The sequence below is a fragment of the Staurois parvus genome, unplaced genomic scaffold (genome assembly GCF_062004578.1).
Source record: "Staurois parvus isolate SC_StPar_1 unplaced genomic scaffold, SC_StPar_1.0 ptg000155l, whole genome shotgun sequence".
In the NCBI taxonomy this organism is placed as follows: Eukaryota; Metazoa; Chordata; class Amphibia; order Anura; family Ranidae; genus Staurois; species Staurois parvus.
In genome coordinates, this window is record NW_028317951.1 from 8959107 (window position 1) to 8972477 (window position 13371).

A 13371-nucleotide genomic window follows, 5' to 3' on the forward strand; every position below is an offset into this window, starting at 1 on the left:
AATGGGTCAAAGAAACAAATCCAGTTCAGCAATACCATAAACATTATGGCTACTAACTTACTGATCATAAGCACCATCTAGTGGTCATAATGCTGTATTATTCCCAAAATACCATATTCAGGAGAATACTGCATTATGGCCACTAGATGGCAATAGCAATCACTGGAAATAATTGAATTAGACAAAATATGGTGATTTATTTATTTTTTTTGCTACAGCTGTGCAAAATGTTTGTCACATTCACACAGCAGATTTTTATACAAACAGACCCCCTTAATCTGAAAGGTCTTTTCTTCAAGAGCAGTCTGAGGCCTGTTCACACTAGTCCATTTGAATGGGCTGCTGTGCCCACATTTCACGCATCCACATGCAAACCATGTCATCTTTTCAACCATGTAGATTCCTTGCGATTCCCAAAGCCGCAATCGCACGGCGGGATGAGATGCATCGGGGTACCATTCAGAATGAATGGCACTCCCTGCGTCTTGCAAAAGAAATGCGATGCCACTGTAGGTGGTTGCAGGAACAGGTGCAATTCCTCCACCCACAACAAGCCCACATCCATGGGGCTAGTGTGAATCAGGGGTTAAAGAGGGGTTAAAGAGGAGCAACTCATTAACTTGTTCCACAAGGGGGACTGCAAAATCCCTTAAAACTGCTAGTATTAGCTTAAGTCTGCATTGTCCCAAATACCAAACAATTTTGAGCATTCATTTTAGCAGCTTTAAAAGTTTGTAAACAGCTACTCAGCAAGGATGTGAATGGGGATTTCTATGCAGGACTGTTTTAAGAGTGACGTAGAAAAATTTATATTTTTTTGCCAATATTTTTTTTTTCTTTTAGCAGAAAGGACAGTTTTACAGGAGGCTAAGTAATTATTTAAGGCTTACCGTGTGATAGTCGTACCAGCGAGTGTTTGGTATATATGCGTCAACTGATCTTTGTTTCTAAAATGTATAAACATATAGTATTAGCAGAGGAATGAATGTGAACCACATTCAGATTGAACACCATTTTATTATATGTATCCAGTAAGTTTAAACAAAATTATATAACTTGATTTTATTTCTATAACTTGATTTTATTTGTACCTGACAAAATAAAGAATGTTATCCACACCTACAGTACACACTATGGCCTTTTACTGAGTAACAGTGTCTTATATCATAATGAAACCACATATTTCTTTAAGTGTATGTCTCAAAACCAAAGGGTATTGCTACCTTAGTTCTTCATACTCCATACATCCTAATTACTTCACCACCAAAGTGCACCTCCACTAGTAGACATCTTTCTGATGAAGGAATTTTTTTTTAAGTGACTACATTGAATTGTTTTTTTATTGATATCCTTGCATTTTTTGTACACTTACACAGCTGGGGTTAAGGATGGATGAGCAACCCTGGGTGAAGACAGATGCATCCAGAGTGAATGTTAGATAATACAGTGAAGCTGTTTTTGAACACTGAAAACCCAGTCGTGTGTGTGTGTGTGTGTGGGGGGGGGGGTTGTTGATATGACAATAGATACCCCTAGGCCAATAAGCTTATTGGACATCCACTTTACCAAATGAACAGTATCTGTTCTTTTATTTTATAAACCCCATTGTCTAAGCATGATAAAACATACACTTATTGCTTTGCCTATGTGCATTATCCGAACAGTCATTTATAGGGCCTCGGGGCCTGTGCAGGATTTACCTGTAATGTCATGCATAATAATGGCAATGTGTACTTACATCCTCTAGAACAGGGCTGATCATAAATGCTGGCCCCCATAAGAATTGCTTGTGAATATCCCAGGTTACTTTATCAGATGTAAACCTAACAAGAGGTATAACAGAAAAAAATTATGTAGGAATTGTTTCATACCTGTAAAATTTATTTCTTAGCGTACACTACAGCATACTGGATTGTATTCAGTGAATACAACTTCTTGAGATGGAGATGTGGATACTAACAAACAAAGCTGTAGGCCTGCTCAGTAAAATGTATTTCTTAGCTTACACTACAGATTACTGGATTGTATTCAGTGAATACAACTTCTTGAGATGGAGATGTGGACACTAACAAACAAAGCTGTAGGCCAGCTCAGTATAACCCCCCCCCCCCACTCCTACTAAGCCTATTTTGTGTTAGCAAGCAATAGTATGCATTGACCATGAGCAGAAAAAAGGGGTAGGAATTGTGTCCTTAAATGTACTCTAAGAAAAAGTTTTTATAGGTAATACAAATTTCCATTTTCTTCATTTGTACATTACAGGGATGGCATTCAGAGATGTTGGGATTTACAGTCTGGCATACAGAATGAGATGGTGTGGAAGAGGGAACATACAGCATGGCATATGGAATAAGGAGAGTGGAATAGGGAATATACAGCTTGGTATATTGAAATGAACCAGAGTGAAATATAAAATGTACAGCAAGGCATACAGAATGAGGTGGTGCAGAATGGGGAACATACAGCATGGCATATAGAATAATGTTGTGTAGAATAGGGAACATAGAGTATGACATGGCATATGAAACAAAGCAGTGTGGAATAGAGAATATACAATATGGCAAACAGAATGAGGTGGCATGGAAAAGCAAATATATAGCATGGCATATGGTGTGAGGTGTTTTAGACAGTAAATGTACAGCATGGTGCAAGTATAATTTTTGTCTTACCTGTAAAATCTATTTCTTGGAGTACACTACAAGGATGGTATTCAGAGACAATATCTCCTTTATGAGATGTAGACACTGGCAACTGAAGCTGTAAGGCAGTCCAGTATAACCAGACCTGATCCTTGATGAGGCAAAAGAGTCAACAGTCATCTCATGGACTGCAAATGTTTTTGCTTTGCACCAAAAGAGATACACCTTCCAATGTGATGGTAGAGCTTCAACAGTGTAGGGTTAACTGAAATGAGAACCCTTTTAGAGTTTGTCAGAATTCTGACATGGTACATGTACCATGTCTGCCTAATCCAGTTCTGTGCAATAAAAATCACAGAAATGCCCTCCACCTAAATTGTGCAGAGCAGATGAGTGGGAAAGGCAAAGATCTGGCTGAACTGATCACACAGAGTCACAGAGGCATCCACTGAGAAGACATGGGGATCCTCAGACCTGGCAACAAACCTTTCCAGTTTGCTCTTGAACCTTAAAGCCAGGAGGTTCACCTCCATGTCCCCCATCTGTGAAAGAAGTCATGCAACACCTCTGGGTGAAGAGACCACTCTCCAGAATCCAGGTTTTGACAACTAAAGAAGTCATTCTGCCAATTTTCCAAGCCTGGAATGTGTACCATGGACAGGGTTGGTATGTGTAAGTCCACACAAGTCAGAATCTGATCCACCTGTGCTGCAGCACTTCTGGTTTTCCACTGCTGATTGATGTGATTGTTTTCTGAATGAATCATGATCAAATGACCCTGTAATCAAGAGGTCCATCATTTAGGGATAACCAAACTGCTCTGAGTTTCAGAATGTTGATCAGGAGGCATGCTTTCTTCAGTGACGAATTCCCTTGCACAGAAAGAGTTAAGGACTCTTCCCCAGCCTGACAGTCTAACATTCATTTTGAGGATCTTCCAGATGCAGAATAAGACTGAGGGTAAGCTCCTAAGACCACATCTTCTTGTCCACGCAGCCAGAATATTGAGTTATGAGAAACAGTGAGGAAGCTGCACACTGAAATCAAAGCCACTGTTAAACATTTAAAAATGTATTGTTCCATCTGACGCTATGTAAGTTCACTTGTACCTCTGTCGTCTAACATGTTTCACTTGGCAATGGGCTTTTACATAGACTCTATAAATAACCAATTTGCTGATTGAAACTTGCTAAAGGATGGAGGTGCAGGGGAACCTGTATAGCATGGGATAGAATAATCAATGTTTAACTTTGCAACCATTGGGCTTTGGGACTGTAAATAGGTTTCATTAAAAACTCTGAAATGTTCTTCTTCTGAAACTAGAGCCATTACTACTTGAGAGAGCTGTGCCAGAGCAGAGTGGAGATCTGATCTTTGTGGGGATGGTGGCAGGTTGGACATCAATTGATGGCCCAAGGTAACCACACTCTAGACCCAAATGTCTGGAATGTCCTGGGTCCAAATGGTGTCCTTTCATTGTACGAAGGACCTGGCTGCAGGTGTAGTGGATTTTAGATTTCCGGGCCTGAGACTGAACTGAACAAAAAACTAGACTGCAAGCACTAACAGGTTGGATGCTGGTTTTACAGTATGCCCGCTTGGCAGAAACCAGTCATGAGACCAGCTTCTGTAGAACAGACAGCTGTATGCACGGGATGAACACTGGCCAGTTTCTGCAGAAACAAAGCCACCTGATGTGCATACTGATATCCGTTAGAAGCAGCAAACAAATGTCATTGTGCACAATTTTCCAGGGGTATCACAGTGCACAGGCACAGATAAGTCCACTGCAGCCAGGGTTTATACCCGATTTTCTACTTTGATAAATGAACGCTAAATTCACATGCTCATGTGAGCCCACAAATGCAAACAATAATGATTTATCAATGCTTTTGTTCCTTCCTACAGTAAATTATGCCAGATTTGTCTCCAGACTTGCACAGAAATCTCACAATATACATAATGTAAAAGCAGGCACTCAAAGGTCACACACCATTAGATATGTTTGTGTTTCTCTGCAGTTCAGGGACTCTCTGAACCTGTCTGTACATTTTATACAAACCTTCTATGAAATAATGTTGTATATTTAGCATTATGGCATGTTGCAATATTGATATACAGTATAATTACATTGAATATATGCTGTGCCTAGCATGCACAAAAAGACTCATCACCAAAGTATATTTTTAGGCATGCTTAACCAGACAAGAAAATTTGTAAAAGGAGAGATGCAAATGTGTTCAATGTTTGTAACTGATATAAAATATTCCATATGTAAAAGTAAATTGCTTACTAAGTAAAACCTCTTCAGACGATTTTATGAACATACTGTGTTTACAACAAAATCTTTTATTTTCAACCAAAGAGTCACTTTGAGGGACTGCTGCTAAAGAATGCAAGAATATTGGGTTTCTGAAACCTACAACAGCACTCAGACATGATCCATATAGGTGATATATAGACACCTAGGATCAAAGAGTCATATATTTTATTACTCTCTAACATTTACACGTCCTTCTTAATATTAATGATCCATTCCTCTTCCCCATATACACATCAATTTCAACATAAAACCTGGATATTGACTTCAATACTCAATTTAAAAAGAAGGAACAATTGACATATTTTGCCTTTTAGGTATATATGATGATAGGGCATGTAAGGAAAAAGGTAAAGCTTCATGGTCTCTTGCTATGTAAAATAAATCATACTTTTTGTATGTATGTTCATTCAAAAATCCACTCGTGTATGGCCAGTTTTAGAAATGTTCATAAAAAAAGCTCAAGCATCTGTGTACCCATGCACTAGAAGGGTAATGGGAGGTATAATAATTTTAAATAGAACAATATGAACAATAAAGTGTATAAAAGTTATAATACATTAAAATGTGACTTTTGTAAGACTTTGTAAAAAATGTGTTTGTTGGTTCAAATCTTATTATAGCTATATTATAGTCAGAGAGACTGAAAAAAAGGGGGGAGGGTGTGACTTCTTCACACACTTTCATAAATGTCCTAATCTAGAATGCAAGGTGGAGATGCTAGAAATGGATGCCCAAACCCTGAATCCATAGCCACCAACCAACCATACATGTATAGGTAGGCCAGTATAAGAAACCTTACAAAAATCATAGGTTTGTCATATATATATACAAACGCACAGTTTATTATTGCCAAAGAAATTCAGAAAAATACAACTTACTCATGCAGCAAGGGGCGGATAACAGTGGTACCTTGGGTGTGTGCTTCAAACATCAGAGTATATAGATATGGAAGAAGCATGTATCTGATGTTCAGGACATTTCTGGAAAGGGTTTTAAAGTTTTCATCAAAACTAACAGGATCTTGCCTCTAAATGAAATAAATGTAAATCCATAAATACATTTTAAATAGAAGAAATTATACATTTTAAAACATATTACTTCCACTTTATGTCACTGATTCCAATTCTAGTAATAATTTTGCAGGGCTACAAAGGTGACAAACAAAACAATATCAGGTAATGAGTCATTATGAGATAATGTATTTTGGAAGAAAGTAGAATGGATTCAGCAGAAGAGTTATTTAAATATAGGTATCCATGTATCATAAGAGAAGGCCACTTGAACTTTGTGCAGCCAAATCTATCACTGAAAGGTTACTTATGTTGAAAGGTTTTTACTACACACGGTCCAGCTATTTTTGTTAAGTTCATTCAAATAAAAAAAAATCTAAAAATGCTAGATGCTATACTCTGATTAAAATGCGTTCCTTTAATTTCTTTGAGCAGTGTATATACACACATGAAGTATATATATATATATATATATATATATATATATATATATATATGTATATATAATATTTTGTAAAATCAGCAAAGTGCGCTACGTTATAGTTTGAAAAAATCAGACTGGCTGCAGGTAGATTGGGAATTTAAAATCTCAAACTGTCAACACAATAAAATATTTCTTTTTGCTAATCTGTCAATATGGCAACCTGGGGGGCATTCTGTACCCTGCTTATATGCAAAACACTCTAAGGAGTCTCATTTGCAGTTAATGTAACTGGCACACCTTTTACAGCCGTGAAGTCTGCAGAGAGACTGTCTGTAAAAATGTTTGCTAAAAATCCATAAATAAATTGTCTAAATTGGATTGCTTTTTCCGTACAAAAGCAAAAATTCATTGCAAGAAAAGTGAAGGAAGATTTTAAAATATGGGCCTAAAAGTATAAATTGCAATACCAGATTACACATTGTTAAACAAATCACATACTGTACATATTCAGATTGATGTTACCAGTTTTCAATAGTTATGTGACGTACAATATAACCTTTCCCGTTATGATTTCTAGAATATGGATAGAATGCACCCAGCTCCATCCAGCGAGCACACAGTTCATATGTCGTGTCTCCAAAGAAGCCACAAATATCTGCACCAGTCTACAAAAATAAATACATATATACACATCAATTGGTAGTATTTTCAAGAGATTATTATTTATAATTGAGAAAAATAAAATGTTCTTACATAGGATAGTCCAAAAAGACTGAACTCCATCATGCCTGTAAAAAAAAGAGGACTATTTGTATAATATACTGATTAACTACAGGTATATGTTATTCATAAAAGTATCTGAATATACCGTATGCCATGCTTTTTGCCTTTCTTGAATAAAACATAATGAGTTTACATTATATGTGCCTTTAAGCCTTACGTCCAGGTTTGATAAAACTTGCTTGCTAAACAAACTATTTTACCATTTACCATGTTTTTTTTCTTTTAGAAAATACTATTTGGATATTTTCTTATCCTGTTTTGTATATCAGTACCGATTATCCCTTTTAGCTCTTTCAGCCACTTCCTGTCTACATGCATTCCAACGTCAGCGGCACATCATTGCTGTAAGCCTGCTTCCTTAGGCTCCTTTCATACAGGGCAGACCCACTGAGGGATCTGTCTGCTGATCTCCACTGAGCAAGTGGATGACAGGTCCATGTCCGCTCCACTTATGCACAGCGGACATGGACATAGCCTGCTGTCCTCTATGGACGGTTGGATGGAAATGGACCACCTATCCGTTTCCATTTGACTGCCATCTGATCTGATGGACCGAAGGGGAATGGATGCCCATCCTCCTCTTTTTGGATTGAATCGGCTTGGAGGTCGGCAGGTGTAAATGGACACATGTCCGTGAGAGGCATCAAATTGCAAACTGGAGGGAATGTGCATGGACTACGAGCGTGCTGACAGCATGCCCATTCAAACTAAAAGTCCTTCTGCTGCAGTGGCAGACAGGACATGTCATTTTTTCATTCACGGATTCCTGTGCATGAATGACACCTCTGTGTGAGCGGAGTCTGGCACAGCTGTGCTCTTTTCAAAATGTGACAGTGGGTGGAGGGAGAGGTTCCCCAGCAGGGGGGCATTGGGGGTGCGGGAGGCAGGTCTAGAGCATGCTACATGTTACACACTAAATATAGGTGTAACATGCTCCAAAAGGTGAACTTATCCTGTATTGAAAATTACATTTTAACATGGTAAAGCTATTGTGGGATTTTATATGTGACAGGGTTTACATATAATTACAGGTAACAGTTTGTTGTCTTTAGGCCTTACCAACTACAGATGTCTACAGATAAGATTTTTGTACTAATAATGCGTGTGCAACGTTATTTAGGTGTTTTATTTAGTTTATTTTCCTTTGCTGTTATTACCTATTATTATTCCTGTCATTACCCAGTATTACATTATGAAAATGTTGTTTACCAATAATAGATTTATCTATCTGATTCCAGGCAGCAGTGTTATCTCCAAGCCAGTGTCCTATCCATTGCCCAACAGTCGGAAAGGTGGAGCGGCTAACAACAATTCCTCTTCTTCCTGTTACATTGCGCACAATCCTATTTGCACAGAATGTGACTCAATTTAGCATAAGAGTAAAGCAATTAGTCATTAACAAATTAAAAGGACAGTATATTTGTTTTTCAGCTGGCAATTTTTATTAATACGCCTTAAATAAATCTGCAGTTTACTCAGCGTTTGGAGGTATACTGTATGTAAAAATGTCCTAAGTCAAATAAGTATACAGCAGTACATATAAAATATCAGTGTAATATTTAGAAGTAGAGTTTGGTTTCATCAACAGAAAACTTACACAAGGTCAAGTTTTGTTTCAGGTCCATTAAACTTAGATTTGTATTTTCCTTTATTAAATTGTTCTTAAATCAGAAGGAACATTTTGTGCACTTATTTTTTCAAATTTTTACTTATTAGTTCCACCGATGCAAACAAATCATGGAGTAACACAGTATAGCTACAGGTTCAGCAGTCGCCATTGTAAATGGTATGAATGACAAAGTCATAAGTAGGTATATGCATCAATTTACAAAGCAGTTCCTTTGAACTTGTTCCTAATATGAATCACTACCTAGGTAGTTGTGTAATCTGTGACCACATACTGACTAAATATTGACAAATTCATGTGAAATGAAATGTATAGTGGAAACAATCTTTTATATTTTTAGAAATGGCCAGTGAGTAGGGGAATAATTTAGTTAATGGGACAGGGCAAAATTTAGAGGCCTGGTTAGGATTTATCAAGAAACTCTATTTCTTTCTTACAAACATATTTCGCTCATTTGGGCAGTGAAACTTACAGTATGTACAAAACATCTAGAAAGATCATTCATAATCTATTCATGCAAGAGATGTTCCCAGTGCAAGCACAGACTGATTATTTAAAGAAAATTAACCACTTGCTCTATGGAAGATTAACCCCCCTTCATGACCGAGCAATTTTTTTCTATTCGGCTCTGCGCTATTTTAACTGACAATTGCTTGGTCATGAAACACTGTACACAAATTAAATTTATATAATTTGTTTCACACAAATAGAGATTTATTTTGGATGGTATTTGATCATCACTAGGTTTTTTAGTTTTTGTGCTATAAACGAAAGAAGACCGAAAATAAAAAAAAAACAGTATTCTTTACTTTTTGCTATAAAACATATCCAATAAAAAAAATGCTTCATACATTTAAGCCAAAATGTATTCTACTACATCCCATTAAGTGTATACAAACTATGATATATATATATATATATATATATATATATATATACATACATACATACACACACACGCACTATATTGACAAAAGTATTGGGACACCCCTCCAAATCATTGGATTCAGGTGTTTCAATCACCTCCATGGCCACAGGTGTATAAAATCAAGCATCTAGGCATGCAGACTGCTTCTACAAACATTTGTGAAAGAATGGGTCACTCTCAGGAGCTCAGTGAATTCAATTGTGGTACTGTTGCCACCTGTGCCATAAGTCCATCCATTAAATTTCCTTGCTACTAAATATTCTACAGTCAACTGTTAGTGGTATTATAACAAAGTGAAAGCAACTGGGAACAACAGCAACTCAGCCACGAAGTGGTAGGCCACATAAAATAACAGAGCATGCTGAAGCGTACAGTGCACAGAAGTCACCAACTGTCTGCAGAGTCAATAGCTAAAAACCTCCAAACTTTGTGTCGCCTTCAGATTAGCACAACCCTAGTGCATAGAGAGCTTCATGGAATGGGTTTCCATGGCCGAGCAGCTGCATGCAAGCCCCACATCACCAAGTGCATAGCAAAGCGTTGGATACAGTGGTGTAATGCACACCGCCATTGGTATCTAGAGCAGTGGAGACATGTTCTCTGGAGTGATGAATCATGCTTCTCTGTGTAGCAATCCGATGGATGTGTGTGGGTTTGGTGGTTGCCAGGAGAACGGTACTTGCCTGACTGTACTATGTCAAGTGTAAAGTTTGGTGGAGGGGAGGATTATGGAGTGGGGCTGTTTTTCAGGGGTTGGGCTTGGCCCCTTATTTCCAGTGAAGGGAACTCTTAATGCATCAGCATCCAAGACATTTTGGACAATTTCATGCTCCCAACTTTGTGGGAACAGTTTGGGGATGGCCCCTTCCTGTTCCAACATGACTGCACACCAGCGCACAAAGCAAGGTCTATAAAGACACGGATGCATGAGTTTGGGGTGGAGGAACTTGACCAGCCTGCACAGAGTTCTGACCTCAACCCGATAGAACACATCACACTTGGGATGAATCAGAATGGAGACTATGAGTCAGGCTTTCCTGTCCAACTTCAGTGCCTGACCTCACAAATGTGCTTCTGGAAGAATGGTCAAATATTCCCATAGACACACTTCTAAACCTTGTGGACAGCCTTCCCAGAAGAGTTGAACTTGTTATAGCTGCAAAGGGTGGGCCAACTCAAAATTGAACCCTATGGACTAAGACTGGGATGTCATTAACCACTTGCCCTCCAGAGGATTTGCTCACCTTCCTGACCAGGTCTTTTGCGATATGGTGCTGCATATCTTTAACTGACAATCATGCAACGCTGTACATAAATGAAATGTATGTCCTTTTTTCCGCACAAATAGAGATTTCTTTCCATGGTAATTGATCACCTGTACGTTTTTAATTTTTTGCACTATAAACAAAAAAAGACCAACAATTTTGAAAAGAAAAAATATTTTTCTCTTTTTGCTATAAAACATATCCAATAAAAAAATTAAAAAAAATCAAATTTCATCATAAATTAAGGTCAAAATGTATTCTCCCTCATGTCTTTGCTAAAAAGATCCCAATATGTGTAAATTAATTGGTTTACGTGCAAGTTATAGCATCTACAAATGGCGGTATATATACTGGAATTTTAATTTTTCTTATACTAGTAATGGTGGCGAACAGCGACTTATAGAGGGACTGTGGGACTATGGCAGGCATTCTGACACTGGGTGGGAACTGACTAACTGCCACTGACATCCCAATGACACTAATACAGTGATCAGTGCTAATAAAAAGCTCTGACACTGTACTAATGGCACAGGGCAGGAAGAAGTTAACATCTGGGGCAATTAAAGGGTTAACTGTGTGCTGTTTTACTGTACATTATGTGCTGTGTGTGTTTTACTAGGGAGACATGCTGCTTTGCATTTCTTTGCTGTGCAAAGCAATACAAAGTAGCATGTTCTTGCTGGCAGGAGAGAGACCTGTGCTGTTTACACACAGGTCTCTCCCTGTCAGCTTTACACGGCGATCACCGGGTGCCAATGGAAAATCTCCAGCTGGGACCCTTGATTGACATCCCCAGCTACCAATGGCGGCGTGGGTAGGGTGGCATGTGCCTCCTACCTGGAAATGCAAATCATTTATATATACAAGATTTTGCGCAGCCCTGCCGCCCTGTAGCAGTAGTTCTACTATATGGTGGAGGTTAAGGTTTATGTGCATGTAAAGGCAGACATCCCAATACTTTTGACAATATAGTGTGTGTGTGTGTATATATACATATATATTGGAATTTTTATGAAAACATTTTAATACTAGTAATGACAGCAATTAGCGAGTTCTAGCAGGACAGCAATAGTATGGTGGGCATTCTGACACTAACTGACACGGGGTGGGAACTGACCAACTGCCACTTACATTTCCAGTGACACTAATACAGTTATCAGTGCTAATAACACTGTACTAATGACACTGGGCAGGAAGGGGTTAACATCTGGGGTGATCAAAGGGTTAAGTGTGTGTTAGGGCAGTAATTTAACTTTGTACTTTGTGTTGTTTTACTAGGGGGTGTGCTGGATTTTCCCCGTTTTACTGTGGTAGATATTGTTTTAACATATGTGAGTCTTGAACATGTGCTGTCTCATTTTGCTACGGTCACTGTTGTTTGTTAATGAGGTTATGTTTTCCATTTGAATTGCCTAGATAGCTAGGCCAGGCTAGGTGTATTGTAATCCTCAGCCCTATACTCTTACCAAGGCTTGTTTTACCCTCATCAGGAGCTTGCTCTTGGTTGTATTTAGTTTGGGCATACTCATCTGAGATATACACAGTCTGGCAGGGATTTATCTTTACCTTTAGCTTAATGGTTAGTTATTGGTCATTATCTTTTTCATTGTTGCTCTACATGTCTTTTGGTACCCAGTCAGCAACTCTGGGATGACCATCCCTTGATCCTGATAGCTCTATGTCCTGGTCCCTCATTTCTGGTCCTTTCCTGTGTTAAGCCAAATCCCTCTCAGAGGCTGTGTCTTCTACTACTACTCCCCTTGTGTGCAGACCTCTAGCAGGCAGGACCTTGACATACTAAATATCCACAAACCCCCGCACCCCCAGAGCAGACTCTGAGTGCCTACTGACTAGACCTGACCTTTTTCTGTTTAGGTGGACTGGTTGGTCTGTTTCCACCTCTGGATTCTCTTAGTTAGCTCCTCCTCTCCCATTTTTTTCCCTTTATCGCTCTCCTACCCCCCCTGCACCCCTTGCACTAGCCCATTGGCTCCTAATTGAAAACCACCTATTTCCTCCGTAACTCTCAGTTACCTTGTTTAACCATATCTCCCCAAAAGCCACGATCCTCTCCTCTATTTTAAAAACTGGTATTTTTGAATGCAAAAGATCTGAACATCCCAGAAAAATGCTCCCAATTTTTGTACGAATTTTGTAGGTTAAAAGCACAAATTGTTCTTCAAGAAACAATAGGTGTCTCAATTTTGTTTTATAAACATGTATCTTTCAATTGCATGACAAAATGGAATCCCCTAGTGGACATTACCTATTCCTCAGGAGTATATCTGCAGCACAATCCATCACGGTAGTGAATATCTATGCCCCAAATGAAAAGCAAGTGGTGTTTTTTTGCTTGATTGGAGACCTCTTGA

At 38.5% G+C, this 13371-nt stretch overlaps 1 protein-coding gene across 2 annotated transcripts in view; it reads right to left on the bottom strand.

Annotated features, from left to right (window-relative positions):
* SI (sucrase-isomaltase) overlaps positions 1 to 13371 on the bottom strand; it is a 302245-nt gene that overhangs the window by 20758 nt on the left and 268116 nt on the right. For both annotated transcript variants that reach the window (XM_089675454.1, XM_089675455.1), the window contains exons 60-65: positions 8389 to 8522; positions 7150 to 7184; positions 6945 to 7061; positions 5841 to 5989; positions 1739 to 1823; positions 891 to 947 (exon numbers count right to left, since the gene is read on the bottom strand). In XM_089675454.1, the coding sequence (XP_089531580.1) occupies positions 891 to 947; positions 1739 to 1823; positions 5841 to 5989; positions 6945 to 7061; positions 7150 to 7184; positions 8389 to 8522 (577 nt within the window). The remainder of the gene's footprint in view (positions 1 to 890; positions 948 to 1738; positions 1824 to 5840; positions 5990 to 6944; positions 7062 to 7149; positions 7185 to 8388; positions 8523 to 13371) is intronic.